At 34.9% G+C, this 21,829-nt stretch overlaps 1 protein-coding gene across 6 annotated transcripts in view; it reads right to left on the reverse strand.

The window, feature by feature from the left end:
* BRAF (B-Raf proto-oncogene, serine/threonine kinase) overlaps positions 1-21,829 on the reverse strand; it is a 141,826-nt gene that overhangs the window by 25,243 nt on the left and 94,754 nt on the right. For 5 of the 6 annotated variants that reach the window (XR_009216842.1, XM_058531503.1, XM_058531485.1 and 2 more), the window contains 5 exons: positions 20,292-20,328; positions 16,498-16,634; positions 15,414-15,531; positions 12,998-13,082; positions 11,966-12,142 (listed from right to left, as the gene is read on the reverse strand). Coding sequence is in view for 5 of the 6 variants with exons in the window: in XM_058531503.1 (XP_058387486.1) it covers positions 11,966-12,142; positions 12,998-13,082; positions 15,414-15,531; positions 16,498-16,634; positions 20,292-20,328 (554 nt within the window). In the remaining variant the exon portion in view is untranslated. Of the gene's footprint in view, positions 1-11,965; positions 12,143-12,997; positions 13,083-15,413; positions 15,532-16,497; positions 16,635-18,800; positions 18,921-20,291; positions 20,329-21,829 lie in introns of all 6 variants that reach the window. The other variant, XM_058531517.1, reaches the window with a different exon arrangement.

Here is a 21,829-nt window from a genome sequence, read left to right on the forward strand (position 1 = left end):
CATGGTCACTGCTGCATTATTCACAATAGCCAAGGCATGGAAACAACCTAAGTGTCCACGAATGGATAAAAAAAAGGTGACACACACACACACAAATATTATTCAGCTATAAAAAGGAAATCCTGCCATTTGCAACAACATGGATAGACCTTGAGGGCATTATGTTAAGTGAAATAAATCAGACAGAGCAAGACAAATATTGTATGATCTCATATGTGAAATCAAATCAAAACAAAAAAACACCAATAAACTCACCTTCATCTTTCTTATGGTGGGTAAAAAAATTTGTTAAATGAGCCATTATTGTGATTGTTAGGGCAGCCATAGTCACTCTACTGACTCCTATTAAAATTACATTCAATTACAACCCTGGAGAGCTGTTCTTGTATTGCTCCTACAAAACATTTTTCCCATCCTTCGTTTGTAAACTTTTCCTTTTTGGACTTGGATAAGATTTCATATTTTTTAGACATGACCTACAAATTCAGCTTATTAAAATTTTAATTATTAAAAGTATTAAAATTTTTCACCAAAAAATAAGTTTTAAAAGATCAGTATGCCAATAATGATCTCATCTAAGTTATCTGTAAATATGCTAGTCATATTCAAATGAGGAATGCGGACAAAAATCTCCTTCCAGCTTCATAGCTTCAGGTATGATCATTATACAGCTATGAACCTAGTTAAATTCTCCAGGCATGTTATATCTCTCAGATTTATCCTCAAGAATAACACGAGAGATATCATTCAAACGCCTTGCTGAAATTCAAATGTTATGGCTACACCATTTGCCTGATTTAACAGTACAGACTAATTATAAAAGCCCCAAGCATCTCTTACTTAAGTTTGCTATTTTCTTGTATTTTCAACTATTTCTAAAACCAAAGAACTGGCCTCCACAGACATTGGCAGTTTCAGTCCTCTTTCACCTATACACAATTTCAAAAAAGTTCATCAAACTTCATGCAGCAAGCTGCATCTCTCTTCAGACACCTACAGAGAATTTAGCAGTTGATTGGACTGGCATGCGTGATGGTGGCGACGGGATGTGATTTTATCCAAACATGGTTTCAAATTATAGTCTCCCTTCTACTTTGATGCCCCCCACTCCCTTCATAATGACAATGTGGAAAGTGAGCAAGACTGAAAGGAATGACATTCTGCTACTCCTATATAGTCACTAATCATTTATCACTTTAAAAGAAACTGCCAAAGTGGTTGTACCGTTTAAGATCCTTACCAGCAATGTACAAGAGTTCTAATTGCTCTGCATCCTTGGCAATACTTGGTGTTGTTGGTTTTGATTAAAGGCATTCTAGTGGGTGTGCAGTGGTGTCTTGTAGTTTTAATTTGCCTTTTCCTAACATCTAATGATGCTGAACATCTTTGCATGTGCTTATTTGCCATTCTTATATCTTCTTTAAGAAAGTACTCTAATATTTTGCCCATTTTTTCACTGGGTAGTTTGTCTTCTTATTGAGTTGTAACAGTTCTTTATATGCTTTGGATACAAGTCTTTTATCAGATAATGTATCTTGCAAACATTTTCTTCAAGTCTGTGGCTTGTCTTTTCATTTCCTTAATTGTCTTTCAGAAAGCAAAACTTTTGAATTTTGATGAAGTCCAATTTATAAATTTTTTCTTTTGTAGTTCTTACTTTTTGTGTCCTAAGAAATCTTTGTCCATCTTTAGGCTACAAAGATTTTCTCCTATATTTCTTCTAAAAGTTTTAGATTTTCAGCTTTTAGTCTTAGGTCTTTGATCTATTTTGAGTTAATATTTATGTCTTGTGTCAGGTAAGGGTTAATGGTTGGTTTGTTTATTCATTCATTCAATGTTGCTGGAACAACAGGATATTTGTTGAAAAAACTATCCTTTCTCAATGAATTGCCTTGGCATCTTGGTAAAAAAAAATCAACCAACTGTGGATATATGATATAGACATATGGATATATTCCTAGGCTTTCTATTCTGTTTTGTTGATTTATATGTCTATCCTTATGTCAACATCACACTGTCTTAATTGCTGTGGCTTTAAAGAAAGTTTTGAAATCTCACACTAGAAGTCCTTTAACTTTGTTCTTCTTTTTCAAAATTGTCTTGACTATGCTAGCCATTGCATTTCCATATACTTTTTAGCATTAACTTATCAATTTCTAAAAAAAAGCCTGCTGAGATTTTGATTGGAATTGCAATGCATCTATAGATTTGAAAAGAACTGACATCTTAACAATATTGAGTCTTCTAGTCCTTGAATGTATTTCTATGTCTTTTTTGTTTCCTAGCTGGAACCTGAATCAGAGAGGCTATAATCCTACTTTGGAAAATACTCTCATCATAGCTTCTAAGTAGAACACTGGCCCGAAGACAAGAAATGAGAATATGTTGTAAACATGGAATATCATGGTATTGATGGAATAGCAAAAACCTCTTTGCTACTCTCTTTAAGTTCATTTCCAACATTCACAAGCCCAAATACATAAAATCAGAAGCATGATATTTGTTTATTTATAAGAGAAAGGCAACTCAATAGGGGAAGGCTAGTCATTTCAACAACTATTACTGTAACAACTGGATATTCATATGGGGAAAAAAAATCTTCAACCCTTACCTCATACCAGACACAAAAATCAATTTGAAGTGGACTGAAGACCTAAAAACTAAAAGCAAAAAGTACAAAACTTCTATAAGAAAACACAGAATTACTGTCACTCTCTTGTACATGTATAGCATTTTAAAGTTTTCAGGATTTTTTTTATATTATTTGGTTTCATAACCTTCGTGTTTCTTTATAAGGCAAGCAAAGAGGCAATAATTCCACTTATGCTGATGGAAAAATCACAACCCACAGAACTTTAACGACACGGCCAGAGAGGCATAGTGGGAAGGGCATGTGTTGTGAGCACACAGATTTGGGTTTGAATTCCAACTATGTCACTTACTAGCCATATGACCTTTGAATTCCAACTATGTCACTTACTAGCCATATAACCTTGGGTATATTACATAATCTCTCTAAACTTTGGATTCCTAGCCTGTAAAATGGAGACGATAATGTTTACCTTTATGGGTTCTTTCTTTCATTAATTTAACATGTTTATTGAAAGCCCACCTTGTACTAAGCAATAACTATGCTAAGTCTTGGAAATAAAGCAATTCCTACCCTCGAGGTGCTTACATTTTAGTATAGAAGACAGAAAATTTTAGTATAGAAGACAGGAAATAAAAAAGATGTATCAGTAGAATATATAGTATTCTGTAAGTGGGGGACAGGAAATGCTGAGTTACAGGGGGTTGTAATTTTAGGCCAGGGAGGGCCTCTTTTCAAAGGACGTTTTGAGTAAAGACTCAAAGGGGAGGTAGAGAGTCATGCAGATATGGGATAAAAACATAGCAGGCAGAGAGACTAGCAAGGGCAAAGCCCTAAGGCAGGCATGTGTTTCCCATGTTCTAAGAACAGCAAGAAGGCAAACTGTGGCTTGGAACAGAGGGAGCAAGAGAGAGAAGAGCAATAAATGAGTTGAGAGAGGTAAGAGAAAAGGTGGTGGGGGAAGGAGAGTTGTGGCGGTGGTCACATTGAGAAAGGCCTATTGCAAGGACTTTAATTTTCTTTCCAAGTGAAAAGTGAAGACACTGGAGGAGCAGAGGAGCAACATAATCTGACCTAAGTCTTAAAAGGACCACTCTGGCTGCTGTGTTGAGAATAAATTGAAGGTGGCTAAGGGTGAAGGCAGGGCACTAATCCAGGTAAGACATAATGGTGGCTTGAATCAGGGTGATAGCAGAATAGGTGATGATAAGTTGCAAAGCCAACAGGAGTTGATAATAGATTGGTTGTGTGGTGTGAGAAAAAGAGAGGACTCAAAGATAACTAGAAAATGTTAGACACAAGAGCTGAAAGAACAGGGTTGCCAGTTACTGAGAGGAAAAGAATGTAGGAAGAGCAGGCTTGAGGAAAAAGATCAGGACCTCAGTATTACACATATTAAATTTGAGATGTCCATTAGACAATCAAATGGAGATGCTGAACAGACAGTTGGATATGACAGTCTGGAGTTCAGAGGAAATGAATTGGCTGGAGATTGGCATAGAAATGGTAATTAAATGGTATTTCAAGCCATGACACTAGATAAGATCACCAAGGGAATGGAAATCCCTGGAGTATTCTAATATGTAGAGAGGATAAGGAGTTGAGGAAGAACTAGCTCAGAAGGAGCAGACAGTAGGTAGAAGGAAAGTCAAGAGAATATGCTTTAAAGCAGTATTTCTCAAACTTTAATATGCACAGGAATAATTTAGGGATCTTGTTAAAATGTAGACTCCAATTCAGTAGATCTGGAGTGATACCTAAAATTCAGCACTTCTAAAAAGTTCCAAGGTGGTACAGATGCTACTCAGACCACATTCTGAGTGGCAAGGGAGTAAGAATGGGTTTCATGAAGAAGGCTGTGATCAACTGCATCATATGTTTCTGATATGTGAAACAGATCAAGGACTGAGAATTTAACCATTGGATCTAGCAACATGGTAACTATTTTATTAAGAGAGATATCAGTGGAGTATCAGGGGCAAAAGCCTGATTGGAGTGGGGTCTAAAATAAAAGGAGAGGAGAGAAATTACAGAGTGAGTTCCAACAACTCTTGAGAATTTTTGCTGTAATCAAAGAAGAGGAAGGAGGTGATGGCTAGAGAGGGAAGTAGGAACAAGGGAGGGACCTCCACAACTTTTTTATTACAAAAATTTTTAAGCAGAGAGAAAAGTTAAAAGAATAGTACAATAAACACCCTATGCTCTCCACCTAGATTCAACAATTGTCAACATTCTGCCAAATGTGCATTATAAGAAAGATGCTGTAAAATGGGAGAAAATCCAGCAGAAAAGGAAAACCTAATGATGAACAAGGGAGATTTACTCAAAAGATGTCAGTGAATAGGAGAAAGGGGATGGGATTCAGTGCATAAAATGGAAGGGTTAGCTTTTACTCCTAGTGATAAGGCAGAAAAACTGAGCATGAATGTAAGTAGGTGGGTAGATGTTGTGGTGGGTGCTTCTAATTTTTTTAACGAAATAGCAATCAAGGTCATCAGCTGACTCTTCTTGGAGAAGACAGGTTGGAGGTTTGAGGATAGTGGAGGTACTGACAGTGTCTAGGAGAGAGGAAGAGCAAATGAACCAGGGAACTGAATGCAGGAGGGCTCTATGACATTAAGGGTCTATCTGAGGTGTTGAAAGGATTGTTAAGTTGAAGCAGCAGCACAGTGTAAAGGTTAAGGGAATATACTCTAGAGCCAAAGTCCTAGGGCAAATTACTTGACCTTTCTAAAGTCTGGTTTCTTCATCAGTAAATGGGGACAATAATTTAGGATCTATTTCACAGGGTTGTTGAGGATTAAATGAGGTGGTATATATAAAGTACAAAGAACAATGTTTGGCACATATTAAGTACTATATAATTGCTAAATACATTACTGTATGTAAAAATCCACAGACATAGTTGATATAAAAAAAGGAGAGTCAGTCACTAGTATGTAGCAGAGCTGGTGTCAGAACATAATATTTATGGACCAGTAAAGATGCTTAAAATAAGAGTGAGCGAAAAGAGGCAAAACCAGTATGATTCCATATTTAAAATAACAACAACGAACCATTGTGTATAGTATTAAAATACAGAATTCGGAAAGGCTGCACAATACACATCAAAATATTAATGGTAACTGTCTCCCAGTGGATTACTGGTACTTACTTATGTTTACACTTTCTGAATTTTCTATGATTATGGATTTCTATAATAACCTTTGTTTTGAAATTAAGAAAAACTGCAAGAACAAAGGCTAACATAGAAATCACTCATATTCTCACCATAATCAATCCTGTTAAAATTTTTACACATTTGTCTTCTGTCTTTTTTCAAAGTTTACACTTACAAAAGGATATGAAAGTAAGACAATAACTATAGAGTCTTTTTTGTTAAAAGACAGAAACAATGAGAATGTACTCTGGAGCCAAGGTTAGCTAAAGCCCTTCTCTACTTGTCCCCATCCCGACCCCTTTTTGCCATTCCTGGAGACAACCGCTACTGAGTTACATACATATATACATGACTTAAAAAAAAAAACCCCAATATAAAAAATGTTTGTTTTTAAAATTTCAAGTGGTCTCATGCTGCGGCTTGCTCTTCTCACTTCACACTATATTTTAAAGATGATGTTGATACATATATAATTCATTTCTGCTGCACACTATTCCCTGGCACATACGTGCCAGTATTTTATTTATCCAGTCCTCTACTGATGGACATTTATGTTTCCAATTTTTCACTCATATGTTTTCCTGTAATACATGTCTTCCTATACACAGCTCTGGGAACAAAAGCTGGTGTTTCTTGGGGGTAGACCAGGCATCTTCCATTTGAACAGAGACTTACAAAACACCCCAGGGTGGTTGGATGCATCAGGAGTGTCTCAGTAAGCAACTCCTCTAATGGTGACCAACACTTGATCTTGTCAGAATTTAGGCATTTTGCCAATTCTAGTGAGTGAAAAATGGAAGTTGTTTTAGTTTGCATTTTTCTGATTATCAGCATCCTCCTATTATTGTTTTCATCCACTGGAAAATCATGTTCACTATAACTAAATATTCTTTGACCAACGAGAATTATTTTCAATCATTAATACACGTTCACCATCTTTTCAGCTTCAATTCATCTATCTTTTAATTAGCTTTAGTAAAGGAGGCATACTCTTCATTTTTTAAAAAAAGTAAATTGTAAGGATTTATCCACAAATTATTTTTTATTTTTTTTATGTTTTGTGAGGAAGATCAGCCCTGAGCTAACACCGGATCCAATCCTCTTTGTTTTTTTTTTTCTTGGTGAGGAAGGTTGGCCCTGAGCTAACATCTGTGCCCATCTTCCTCTACTTTATATGGGACTCCGCCACAGCATGGCTTGACAAGCGGTGCATCAGTACGCACCTGGGATCCGAACCTGCGAACCCCAGGCCACCGAAGCAGAGCATGCACACTTAACTGCTTGTGCCACCGGGCTGGCCCACCACAAATTATTTTTTATTTATTTTTTTTATGACATTGATTTTTTTTTTAATTGACGTCTTACTAGTTTATAGCATTGTGAAATTTTGGTTGTACATTTTTGTTTGTCAATCACCATATATATGTCTCCCTTCACCCCTTGTGTCCACCCTCCACTCCCTTTGCCCCTGATAACCACCATACAGTTCTCTCTGTCCATGTGTTGGTTTATATTCCACATATGAGTGAAATCATGTGGTGTTTGTCTTTCTCTTTCTGGCTTATTTCCATGTTGTTGCAAATGGGACAATTTTGTCTTTTTTTACACTGCAAATTATTTTGAATCATCTTACATTCAGAATATAACACTTCTGTGAGTAAACAACAGGCAACTTTCTCTATGTGACTCCTTGATTTAACATTCAGTAAATTTTATAATAAAGCTAAATTAAAATTTATACCATAAATATTATACTGAAATTAAAAGTCCTACAAAGAAATGGCATGATGGATTGACCATTCCTGAAATTTCTTTAGTAACAATATTCTTAAAATACCTTGGCCCTTAGGCTGAATCAATGACTCTCAGGTGAGATGATGATAAACATACCACACGAACTCTGATTCCAAAGAGTGAGTGTATAATTATCTACCATTAGAATAGTTCTGCTCTCTTCAGGTAAACCTAGAAATCAGAAATGATCTACTACTGAGGAAAGAAGACAGAACCACACAGGAAAAATGTCACCCATCCAATGTCTGCTTATATTCTGTAATCCAATAAAGGTGACTCATTTGAAAGTCCTAATGATTCAACTTTCCTAATTACTAAAAGTTTTATCTTATGAATAACTGCAAACCCACCACTTTATACAGTGAGCTAGTATGCTCTTATTCTGCTTATACCCTGTGACTTTAGAATAAATTTTGGAAAGTAGTCAGAAAAGACCACTTTTAACAGCATCTGGAAAACATTCAGGGGGCAGACTATTTTGAAATGAGGGCTTTGCAAAAGTACATTATTAAGCTGCTATTTATAGTCTATGGACTTATTGGTCAGCTATGTCTAGCTTGTTCTGTCCTTTGTGAAATGATGGTGGAGAATTGGGGAGGAGGAACCAGATATTTAAAAGTTAAGTTTAAATAATTGCAAAGGATATAATCTCTAGTGTACTGTAAATATCAACATTTTAACATTTTTTTGTTACCTGAATGTTCCTTATAAAGCATCTGTTCTTGTTTCATGGACAGAAAATCTTCTATCATCTCTGAGGAAATTGATATTTTTTGGCGGGAGTATCTCTTCTCCTTGCACTGTTTGTCGATTCCTACTTGCCCACCCCTTCCACTCCCAACGTGTCTATTTTGGTCTCTCTCATTGGCATTAGAGCCATTCCCTTCAATGACTGGTGATCCAGAGATAATTTGTCTTACTCAGACTAGTAAGTAGGGGACTAAAAAGCTGTCTGACAGCTTTGAGTATACAGATGGGCTTTTTGTTTTTGAACTTCCCTGTACAGTGATCTAGGTGGAATCCCTAATGTCACTAACTTTGGGTCTTTCCTCTTGGCTGGTAAGAGTCCTCAGAGAAGATTCTTCCAACCTCCTTCCTGAAAGGGAAGGTTTGGCTGTTAGCCTTCTGAGAACCAAATGAAACGAGAGTGCTGGGGAACTCTCCATTCATCATTCAGTAAGCAGTCACTCAATCCCCATTTCTGGTCAAGTATCCATGTCCATGTCCCCAGTCCAGAGATGCCAGGGTAGGAATGGGGGAGTCACCTATGGGCACAGAGCAGGAGATGGGATTTAGAGAAGCTTTTCAGACAAGCCTTTTCATTTATGTACCCTTCTTCCTCCGGAGATACCTGGCACTGCCAATGCCTGAGACTTTTGAGGACTCTGTGGTATAAATCAAGTTGGTTTTCATTTCCCCATTGCCAACTAATGATTTAGCTTTTTTGGGTGTACTAAGTCCATTATCACTTCTCCATCTGCCTTACAGCTTTTAAAATGTTGTTGCTATTGTTTCCTTCCTCTCTGTTATCTCCATCTTTTATATGTACATGCTTAAAAAAAATTCCCTTATTGTAGTTTTAGTGGAGTTTCAAGGGAGAACAAAAATCAGTCACCTTAACCTGAAACTCATATAGCTATTTTAATAAGAAGATCTTCAATCTGCCAAAGCCCTCAGAAACTAAAGGTGTATTGGTACATTTAACCAGTTGCATGTTTTCATCTTATAGACAACAGAAAGGAAAAAAAAAGAACTGTATCTTCTTTGGTTAACTTTAAGCTGGTAATAAAAAAAATACTCTGCTAGAAAGCTTAAAATTTGTAATTAATACTTTTTCAGCTATTAAAATCTAGGATGAACTAATGGGATGATCTACATTCATAGCCAGGTATACTCACTATATAGTGACAGTTACTTAAAAATGTAAGCAAAGTATTTAGGAGTAGAGAAATAGACTGTAAAGGTTTACACTTATAGATCCCAAAGTGTCAAAGCAACAGTAAAATATTGCCTCTTCACTGACTATCTCCCAGACTATAGAACTATTGCAATTTGATAGTTTTCCTCTCTACTGTCACTTCTTGTCTTAATCAATATTGGTACTTCAATGCCCCATCAGTGTTTCTAAAAACAATTTTTATACTATTTTTAACTATTCTTTGCTGCTTCTTTATAGCAAAAGCCTTTTCCCCTCTGTTATTCTTTTATTACTTGTTTGACTATTTTTCCTTTCCTTGACATTTCTTGGTTTTGATATGAGAAGGATTTGGTTTCTCTCTCTTCTGGAAGGTAAACCTATCAATACTATGCAGTTGTGTGTAACTATTCTTTCATTTTTTCATTTAACAGATATGTATTGAGTACCTATCATAGGCCAGGACCTGTCCTCGACATTAGGGATAAAACAATGAACAAAACTAAGCCTCTGCTCTCATACAGCTTGTATTCTAGTGGGGGTGACAGACAATAAACAAATATGTCATATGGAGTTCGGTGTTTAAAAAAAAATAAAAAAACCCCACAAAGGATAGGGGTATAGAGAGTGATAGGGTGGGGTAGGAACATGTTCATTACATAAACTGATCAGAGATGGCTTCTTTTAAAAGGCGACATTTAAAAAAAATTATTTTATTGAGGTCATATTGGTTTATAACATTGTGTAACTGCAGGTGTACATTATTATATATAAGTTCTGTACAGACTGCACTGTGTCACCCTCAACAGTCTCGTTTTTATCCATCACCATATATATGTGCCTCTTTACCACTTTTGCCCCACCCCTACCCCATTCCCCTCTGGTAACCACTAATCTGTTCTTTTTATCTATGTATTTGTTTCTCTTCCACATATGAGTGAAATCATACGGTGTTTGTCTTTCTCTGTCTGGCTTATTTCGTAAAAGGTGACATTTGAACAGAGACGTAAGAGAGAAGCTCTACCGATATTTGAAGCATGAGTATCCCAAAGGAAAAATAACAAGTACAAAGGCCCTGAGGAGGCAGCAGGCTTGGCCTACTGAAGAAAGAGCAGACACCAGTGGGGTGGGAGTAGAATAAGCTTTGTTTCTCTCTCAATGTTTACTATTTTTGCCATGGTTTACTTTTCACAAGATTTTAATATAACCTTTCAGATTTGAACAGATTTGGATTCTAACTTATATGAAAGGCTGAGATTGTTTCAAGTCTAGTGGCTAAGTGGAAATGTTACTGAATAAGGTAATAACTTGCTGCAATAAGCATTTTGGTTGAACACAGGCTTGTAAACAATCTAAATTATAGATATATTTCTTAGTTTTGAGACAGAGAGGGTAGGACAGTGGGAAGGTTTAAGAGCCAGATATGGTTTTGAGTCTTGGTTCTACACTTACTTGCTATAAGTGATTTTGAGTCGGAGTTCTAGGTGTTAGTACATATGTACCGTTTTATTCTAATTTTATAATGTATAAGTAGCATAGTGATTATGGGGAAAGAATAATGGGTGAGAGTCAGAAATGCTGAGTTACACATGTATGCTGCCACTTGTTAAATGTTACACATGTATGCTGCCACTTGTTAAATGTGTGGCCTTAAGCCATTTAAAAACCTGTTTCCTTATCTGTAAAAAGAAAATAATATCTACTCCATAACATTATAAAGATTAAATGACATAATGACCTATGCATGTGAAAGCCATTTGTATACTATAAAATGTTAAACTAAGATACACACATATTTTTAAACTACGCAGAACTTTCAAACTTACATTTTACTCAAAATTTTTTGTCTAAATGCTTTCAAAATTAATTAATTTTACCTTTCGATTTACCCTATTCATTTGTACTTAAGAGTTGCATGCAAAATTTATCCTTCCTAGTCAGTTCCCTATTTTGGCCTATAACAAATTTTATAAAGTAACTTTTTATCTTTTAAATTATATAACAAAATTCAATGGCTATGAACAACTCAATTTGAAATCCTCAAGTAGGATCAGAATGCATATTTTCATTTTACTTTACCTTCATTTCACTTTATTTCATTGCAGATGACCATTTTCCAACAGAAAATATGGGCACATGGAGAAAATAATTTGAAAGGATAACTATCATTTTACATACTTCAATAACTGTTAACGAATTTTCAGTGGTGGGTTTTTTGGGCTTATTTTTGTTTTCTGAACTTTTATTGCTTAGCTAAATCATTACATGCTAAACATAAATTTGCAGTCACATATTTATTACCAAATACTTGATATATGTTTGAAAACTGTACTAGATAGAGACTATTTTATTTCTTAATTCATATTGCTAGCCATTAGTCACAAGTATCCATGTTGCTGGACAGTAATTTAAAAAGTAATCCGAAAGAATATTAGCTAAAACTTTTAAAACACCCTCAGTGGTCTTCAAAAGTAACTTACAAGAGATTTAACAGAACAGAACTTACTCCATGCCCTGTGCAGTCTGCCGAGCAATATCTATAAGCTTGATCATCTCGAATTTGGTCTCAATGATGTGGAGATGGTGATATAAGCTGGAGCCCTCACACCACTGGGTAACAATAGCCAGCTGTGGCTTTGTTGAATAGCCCATGAAGAGTAGGATATTCACATGTCGAGTTTTCCTGTAAAAAGAAATGTGACAGTAAATGGTAAATATTGATAAACTTTAGCAAATCTTAAAAAAGGGCCAAAGCAACCTACTTATCAGTAAAATGTTGTTACAAAAAAGCTACTTTTTACAAGGGCAACAAAAAGATAACTTTAGAAGAGACTTTAGGAAGTGTCTAGTCTGACATCCTACCCTTTTCAGAAATATCATTTTTAATATATCTCACAGATAGGCAACTAGAGGTTGCTTAAATACCTTCAATTATGAGAACTTCATCACTGAGACTGTAGCCTACGCTTTTAGTATTAGAAAGCTTTTTGGGTTTAGAAAAAATCAGTTTCCTACATCTTCCACCACTGGCTTGCTTCCCCATTCCGCTCTCTGGAATAAAACAGAGTAAGTTTGTACCCTCTTGAACGTAACACCCTTCTATGGACCTAAATATCCTCAGTTCTGTTGACTATTTTTCCCCTAAGGTATAGTTCTAGAATCCTCTCCATAAGTCATCTTTGCCTGGACATACTCTAGTTTTGTTAATGTTCCTCAAGTTCCAGAGCTTGATGTAATCTCTAGATGTGTTCTGATAAGATTAGAATTTTGAGAGTATTATTTTCATAAGCAGAAGTATTATTTCTCATGAGCAGAATACTATATTTCCATTAATTCACTCTAGGATTAATTCTTCTATCAGCTGTACCATATAATACTGCATACCACTTAAAAGAATATGATTAAAGACAAAATATACTCAGACAAACTCTGTTTTACCTATTTTGAGTAAATCTGTAAAGCTAACAGTGGCTACCACTGGAAAAGAGAAACTGATGAAGATAACTTCTGTGGAAAACAGTAATTCACACAAGCTCACCTGAGTACTCCTACTTCATTTTTGAAGGCCTGTAACTGCTGAGGTGTGGGCGCTGTCACATTCAACATTTTCACTGCCACATCACCTAAAAGGTAATTGTCATTCCAAATGTCATTCCAATTTTTCAACTTAAAAATATAAAAAACTCTTTGGTATTTTCACTAATTACCACAGTCTTAAATCCATTATTAAATTGTAAATAAATTATACCTTAACTTCCTAAACTGCATTAATTTTCCAAGGATAAAAACTAAACTACCAGGGCTGGCCCCATGGCTTAGCGGTTAAGTGCGTGCGCTCCGCTGCTGGCGGCCTGGGTTCGGATCCCGGGCACACACCGATGCACCGCTTGTCTGGCCGTGCTGAGGCCGCGTCCCACATACAGCAACTAGAAGGATGTGCAGCTATGACATACAACTATCCACTGGGGCTTTGGGGGAAAAAAATAAATAAAATTAAAAAAAAAAAAACTAAACTACCAATGATACTCCTGTATTAGTGTTTCAAAATACTAATCTAAAAAAATAGCCAACCTTGTTTTTCCCCTGGAAATTCAGTTTAACAAATTAAGTACCCATGGTATTTTCCTGGTTACTTAATATTTACTAACTGAATGCTAAAACTACAGATGACAGGTCCAACAGACCTTGGTTGAAACAGAAAACTGCAATACTTCTTTATCAGAGTAGGTAACGTTTTTTTAAAATCCATGGATCACTTATTGCTTTTGCTTAGGAAAATTATTATAATTTAAAGAAGAACTTTATGTGAAACAGGAAGAACTTTCACACATTGCCAGTGGGTGTGTAAATTGGTACAACCACTTGAAACACAGTTGGCAGTACGTATCTACTAAAATTGAACATATGCATACCCAGTGGCTCCACAATTCTTTCCTACGTATATACCCAGCACAAATGAACACATATGTTCACCAAACGACATGTACTAAGAATATTCATAGCAGCAGAATTCGTAATAGCCCCAAACTGGAAACTATTCAAATGCTCATCAAATAGTAGACAGAAAAAGAAATCATGTTTTAGTCATGCAATGAATACTATATAGAGAATGAATGACCTACAACTACACACATCAATATAGATGAATCTTATAAACAATGTTGAGGGAAAGAGGCCAGACACAAAAGAGTACATATTGCATGATTTCTGTTAAAGTCAGGATAGTAGTTATCCTTAGGGGAAGCGGTAATCTTCTGTTTATTGAACAGAGATGTGTTCACTTTGTGAGATTTTAGCTACTTGTACTCTTACGTGCATTTTTTTGCATGTATATTATACTCTAACATAATTAAATTAACACTGATTTCTCCTGATTATCAAAGTAATATGGTGCTCATAGTAAAAAATTAAACATTTTGAAAGCATAAAGAAAAAAATAAAAATCTCCCATAATCATGTCACTCAGAAATGACCATTGTTAACATACTGATGTATATCCTACTAGGCTTTTATATGTATGCAGTATATTTATAAATACATATGAAAAGATAACCTAAAAAGATATATACTAAAATACTGATGATTATTTTAAAAATTATTTTATATATATTTCTATGTAGCACCATCACATGGGATATCATATATGCTGCTTTGTAAAATTTAATATACCACCAGCACCTCTCCATATCAATAAATATAGATCTATCATATTATTTTAATTTCTATATAACCATCTATGGAGGTTATCAATTTATTTATCCAATACTCTATTAATGGGCACTTAAAGTTTATTTCCATTTTTCATTAATATTAAATCTCTAATGAATATACTTGTACACTCATCTGTTTGTTCCTGTCCAATTACTCTTATTATAAAGTTCTACAAATGGAATTGTTGGCTCAATATACATATTGCCAAATTGCCCTCCAGAAAATTTGTAGCAATTTATTATCCCACCAGCATTACAATTATAATTCTAAATATGATCAATTAAAAAAAAATCTTTGCCCATTTGAAAGGCAAATAATGATTTCTATTTTTTGAATTTGCAATTCTTTGATAACTAGTGAGGCAAACATTTTGTATAGGTTTACTGCCATTTCTTCCTTTGGTAAGTACACATTTAATATGTTTGTGACTTATAACACAAATAAAATTATCAGCAGAAAGACTTCTAAAAGGAAAAAAAAAACATCTTGAGGACTAGCTCACCTGGAGGATCACCATCTTTAAAAATTATTAGTTTAATATCATGATAGGAGTCCTGGTTACTGTGAATCCAGTTTTTATTTCCAATAATTTTTGTTAGAAACCTTTGGAGGACTCTTGCATCTGATCAAAAAAGCTTAATGATGCAAACAGTGAATACTCCCTTTGATATTTTTTAAGTAAAAGTTGTTAAACATATCCTATTATTATGACATGAGACAAGGTCATCATATTACATACATACCATGCCACTTTCCCTTGTATACTGTCCCAAATGACCCAGATCCAATCCTTTGTCCCACTGTGATCTGCCCATCAGGAATCTCCCAATCGTCACTTGAATCCCGTCTACCAAGTGTTTTCTTGATAAAAACAGTGCAAAAGTCAAGCCAAAGCAAACAAAAAAGGAAAACCTTATGTTTCACACTATGTACATTACCCTATGCCTAAAAGGAACATAAGTTAGAAAGAGAATAAGATCTTTAAAAAACAAACAAACAAACAAACCCATACACTAGAGGAATAATAGTTAAGACGTATGATTCTTACAACACAGAACTTAAATTTAAGACCTAAGTCAGTATCAGGATGAAAACATTTTATTAAAAAATAAAAGTTATTTATTAGGTATGAGCAGAAATGTATATTACTAAAACCAATGAAACAAAACAGCTTTTTATCATTTGGAATACTACTAGGGACAAGATAAGCACTATACATTTATGACTAGTTTTGGGTCCAAAGGCCAAAATTTAAGTTAACATATTATGGTAACTGCTGATAATTTACTTATTACTCTCTTCCAGTCAGTGCTAAATTTCCTCATATACCTTTATCTGATCCAGCCTCTCAAAAAAAATTATCAACATATATAATTACTTTGGTAGGGTAAAGGATCCATTTATCTAACTATTGCTAAAATTAAATTATTACTTTTTAATATAGATTTATTTTGCAGCATAAAGTTAATTTTTCAAATAGGGAAGAATGTCATTTGGTAGATATTTGAATTTCAGACCAGCACTTTAGAACATATATGCCTAATCATGCTTTTTAAAATACTAGCTTACTCTCTTTTTCCTTATTTTAGAAACAGAACACTATTCTTACTCTTCCAAAACTGCCTTTTACTCAATTATATTAGAGTTGAGAGCAAAAATCAGTATTGTGAGACTATGCTTTAAGCAAAAAACTATCAGTTCTTAAATTTGATTATGGGAATTCTGTGTCACATATGGACAAACCAATATATCTAAAAGGTGACATTACATTTGGCTATGACTTCTAAAAAGAAAGAACTTAGAGGAAAAGATATCATATACTCTCACCATTCGATTCCTATCTTCTGAGGATGAAGATGATTTCCTTTCCCGCTGAGGTCCTGGAGATTTCTGTAATGCCTTCACATTAGTGAGTGAGCCAGGTAATGAGGCAGGTGGTGTGGCAGACAAACCTGTGGTTGATCCTAAGTTAGTGAAAGGAAAAACGTATCTGTTAAAGAAGGATCGAGTATGTTAATTTATTAGGGGCAGAGGGTGAAGGCAGATTTAGACATTTAAAAAATGCAGTGCATGTTCAAACATATAACTTCTGGAAAGGACAGGCCAAAAGTGGGCCTCATTTGGTGATCAGTACCATAATTTCTTTCCATTTTCTGGCCAATTTAAAGACCTTTAAAACATCTGATTACAGATATTTTGCTTATTGGTGCAGAATCTAAAAGAAAAACAATCTCTCTAAAATAAAAAGATAAATATGTACTAAGAAACACTCCCAAGTTTGTCTCTTGGATAAAAAAAAAATCAAAAGCAAAATTAACTTAAAAGCTTATGTAATAAGTAGACTTTTACTTATTTTATGTTACCTCAACAGCCAATCAATATAAAAAAAGATGGAAACCCCCAAATGGAAACATACTCTAATAGTGGCTTTAATATTGAAAATATCTGGCCCTTTCATACTAGCCGCTTAAATTTTTAAAAATCCTACACTACATACTACACTATTTGAGAGTGAGAGATATTGGTGAGTTTCATTGGGTCCTGGAGGCTTTTTCTATTAAACAAAGATTATTTGTTACCTGCATACCAAAGTTAATGTAAACAAAGCCAAGCAGGTTTCCTGAGAGCAAAGTAAGTTCTATTGCCTCTCAGCCAAGTTACTACAAACAGAAGTATTCTATAAGCCAAGTGAGTCCAAGGAGTACACTTTTTGAAAGTACACTCACTTGGCAAGGTTGCATACCTTTCTGATGGGTACTTTTCCAAATGCTGACTGAGCAAAAATCCTAAGTTCACGTAAGGTAGGGCCTGGTTCAGAAGGGTTCAGGGCAATGACTCCCAGTGGGGCCTGAGTTCAGCTGAGTAGGACTGAGATGTCAAGTAATATTTGCATATACAAAACAAAAAGACTTCACTAGAATTTTTTTTTTAAAAAATGATTACTATTCTCAGGAGGGAAAAAAGATGCTTTCAAAGAAAAAGGTTACCAATGACAACATTTAAATGTTAAATCTGTGTAGAAATTTTATCATTACTATATCACATACGTCAACATGTGAAATTTCTATGATCTTGTATGCAATTTTCTAAAAGAAAATGGTATCTGAAATGTCTATTAACTAGAGCATAATCCATTTTCTACCTTCCAATGATAACTTTCAACATCATAAAGACCTAACTGCTTGCCCACACTTCGCAGTTCTGATCTACTCAGTACTGTACGGTATTACTTACTTTAATTATGCTACTCAGTACTGTATGATTTCCAGCCCATTCTACGGATTTCCTGAAACAGCTGGGCTGGGAGAGCAAAAACCTTATACACCATCACTACATTCAGAATAAGTAACAGACACTAACTAGCAAGAGCCAGTAAATATAATTCTTCAAAAATATTTATAGCAAGATACCTGTCTCAATTTTGACTTAAATTTTTAAAAATAAGTTTCAACTAATTAAAGTATGGCAAGATGAAATGGGAGAGTAAAATTATACTGTTTTTTCCCTCATATTAGGTCATAACTGAAAATATAAACCCTCAAATTCCCTGAGGTGTCCTAAAATACCAAAATATATTACAAATCTTTTTTAAAACTCTCTAAATGATTACATGTCCTACATTAAAAAAAAAAAACACTGCTGATATTACAGAAAAATAAAGCTAAAAGTCTAGCAAAATCTCCTAATAGGGACTTCCATTTCCATTTTTATTTTCTTAAAAACCATGAAAATTGATAACAAACATTAGTAGTCATCAAGCTTATCACTTAAACGGACTAAAATAAAAAGAATTCAGCTTGAAAGACCCCCCCCCATTACTTATTGCCACTCCCTGAGTATAAGAAGTTATCAAGACCAAAAAAGTAAGTAATATAACAAAAAATAAGATGGAAATCTCAGCTTACAATTTCCTTGCTTTTAAAAATTTATGACAGACAGCATACAGAAAGCTTGTGGTAGGGAGTATGTGTGAGAAGCACATTCAGAGCATTCCAGCCAGGCCAAGCAGAAATTTAGTACTGAAAACTCTCACACTTACAAACACACGCTGTGAAGGTGAGGCACAAACAGTATCTGTAGTTTATATTTAGTTTGCTTTGGGTGAAAACAAGAAAGAAGAGCCCAACTACCTCTGAACACTGGGCCAGGCTCAAAATCAAACACTATTTCACTGGGGACAGAATGTAGGAGGGGACTGGGAGTCCGGGATTGGTATTTCCGAAGACAGCGCATCAGCTGGTTCAAAGGGGCTGTTAGAAGAGAAACAGAGGGGCAGGCAAACACAGGAAGACAGACACACAGAAGAAATGAAAGAAGTCATGGGGAATAAATACGATGAGTTGAAGCCTGCTTCACAAGATAATTCTGGATGTTTAAAAAATCTGCTTATTTTCATAAAATCCCAATGATTTTTTAAAAGTGACTCATAAAAAAGGAAAGAAATGCCACTTCATTTTAGGTAGTTAAGCAGGCAGTTTTTAGGACTAAGTTAACTCTGTGATGCTAACATGATGGCAACATTTAAATGCTGGATGTATTGGGTAAAATTATCAAAAGCCACAGCTATTAAGACATATGAAGTCATGTTGGCAGCAACATTAATTGGTGGGTTCATGGAATAACAAACAGGAAAAAAAAAACTTCTTTAACAGTGTGCTATAGTAAACACTAATTCCAGAGCATACAGTGCAGGGTTATTATTTTGGTAGCTTCACAGGTATATAGAAACATAACAAAAGATGGTTTATACAATCTTAGAGTCTAGGCTTAGATATTTTGAATATAAAGCAGGTCACAGTGAAAAGACCAACTCTAAGAAAGATAAGCAGGTATTGTAGGTCTTCCTTATTAGACAGAAGACAGCTGGACCACCTGGAAGAAAACTTCAAGATAGTTTCAAATACCATCTCTTAGAAAACATCATATGGGGATAAATTCTTATTTAAAAAAGTATTTTCTTAAGCAATGTTTTCTTATGCCCTCAATTTTCAATGGGTGGTAGAGTGAATATCAGATGAAAATTCCATAAAAAATCTCAATTCAATTTCTCATTTGTTTATTTTATTTACTAGACTTATAAGAGGGCAACTGGGCTTTTCTATTATGGGTCCTTTCTATAAAAAGTACATTCCAACCCCTTTTAGAAGGCTGATGGGAAGTGGTTAACAATGTGGGAGAAGTTGTGACATGCAATTCAAGGGATTCTCCCCAAGAACGATTTAGGAAAGTTAAGTTTTAACTGATTCTAAGCTCAACCTTTAAGTATTAGTGAGGGCTTCCAAAGGAAATTTAGCATCTCCAGCTTTAGAGATAGTCAGGAATTAATAAAGTGAGTAAAATAATTAAGGATCCCTCCTTGATAACATTGTAAAATTGTAGATAGTACATTTAAGACTCCCCCTTTTACGTCATCTCCTTTCCTCTACTCGTATTATAAATTAGTTAAAATTTTATTAGAGATAAATGATAAACACTAAAGAAAAACAAAAAAATTTTGGGTTTTCTCTACACATTTTTCTCTGTGTCTGTGTTTTATGAAAGAAGCAAATATAAAGGAGACAAGCAGCAAAGCAATTGCATTTTTCCTTGAGTTTTTTTTTTTAATTGAAATTACTACTTACCTCCATCACTACGAAACCCTTGGTCTCTAATCAAGTCCTACAAATAAACAGTAATGTATATTTATTCAAAGCATATGGTAAGAAAGTTATAAACAACATTGAATTTTCCACTAAGCATTAACAGAAAAGTTAATTCAAAATAATTACCTGTCTTAAAACTACTTCACAGAACAGAAAGAATATGAAATTAGCTAGTGAACATGATAAAATCCAAATTTTGAAACACCTGGCAACCTAACCCTATGTTGAAGGGATTATTAGTCCTGATCAAATACTGAAATCCATTTCAGGCCATTCAAAACCAATGGCTGCATCAACTCTTAAAAAAAAAATTCTACTGGAACATATTAAGAGCCATAAAATGTTCAAACCCTTTGATCCTGTAATTCCACTTCTGGGAATTTTTCTTAAGGAAACAAGTCAGAAGAAAAAAATGATATGCACAAAGATGTTTAGTGCAGTATTATCCTTCATACTAAAAAATCAAATAATTTTTTCCCCGGGGCCGGCCCGGTGGCGCAAGCGGTTAAGTGCGCGTGCTCCACTGCGGCGGCCCCCGGTTCGCCAGTTCGGATCCCAGGCGCGCACCGACGCACCGCTTGGCAAGCCATGCTGTGGCGGCGTCCCATATAAAGTGGAGGAAGATGGGCATGGATGTTAGCCCACGGCCAGTCTTCCTCAGCAAAAAGGAGGAGGATTGGCAGATGTTAGCTCAGGGCCAGTCTTCCTCACACACACACAAATAAATAAATAAAATAATTTTTTCCCTATTATAGGTATACTGACATATTGGTTAAGTAAATTATGGTGTATCAATTTAATAAGTATTATGTAGCTAATAAAATAATTAAGAAGCTTGAATCATGAAACATACAATATTAAAAAAAGAATACAATATTAAATGTACACTGATTACAATCATAAAAAATGGATGTGTAAGGACACACTAAAAGGGAAAAACATCATAATGGCTAAAACAAGGATTTTGTTAAAATATGTCTATTATTAAAACATAGCTTTTCACAACAGACAGTGTTGGGGGGGGAGGGGAGTCTACTGGCAATGCAATGCAATTTGGACCTTATAGGCAGAACTTAGGTTAGTTTGTTTACCCAGCATAACTTAAATATGAGGGATTGCATGGCCCCAAATGTCTCTAAATAGGCTCAGAGGCTCTTTGCAAATAGGCAGCTTTTTGTTCATAGGCTAAAACAAAGAATAAATTTTTTACAGACGTAGTAAATTCTTTACAGATTATTTCTATCATATTCAATGTATTATACAAAGCCTTCGACATTTTCCACAGGATAATCAACTGCAAACAAGGTACTGGGTGTTAGGGGTTGTGTGGCTGCCAATAAATATAAAATCCTGGTGGTCTCACTAACTTTCTGTGTTCTTGAGAGCTTATAATTTAAGTGGAAGTAAGATGCACACACACAGAAATTAAATGATATAAGAATAATAGTTTAAGAAAACAATTAAAAAGATGCCAAAGTTGTTTAGTTAATTGCCAAATAAATGATATGGGTAAAAAG

Source organism: Diceros bicornis, chromosome 3, assembly GCF_020826845.1.
Source record: "Diceros bicornis minor isolate mBicDic1 chromosome 3, mDicBic1.mat.cur, whole genome shotgun sequence".
NCBI classification, from domain to species: Eukaryota; Metazoa; Chordata; class Mammalia; order Perissodactyla; family Rhinocerotidae; genus Diceros; species Diceros bicornis.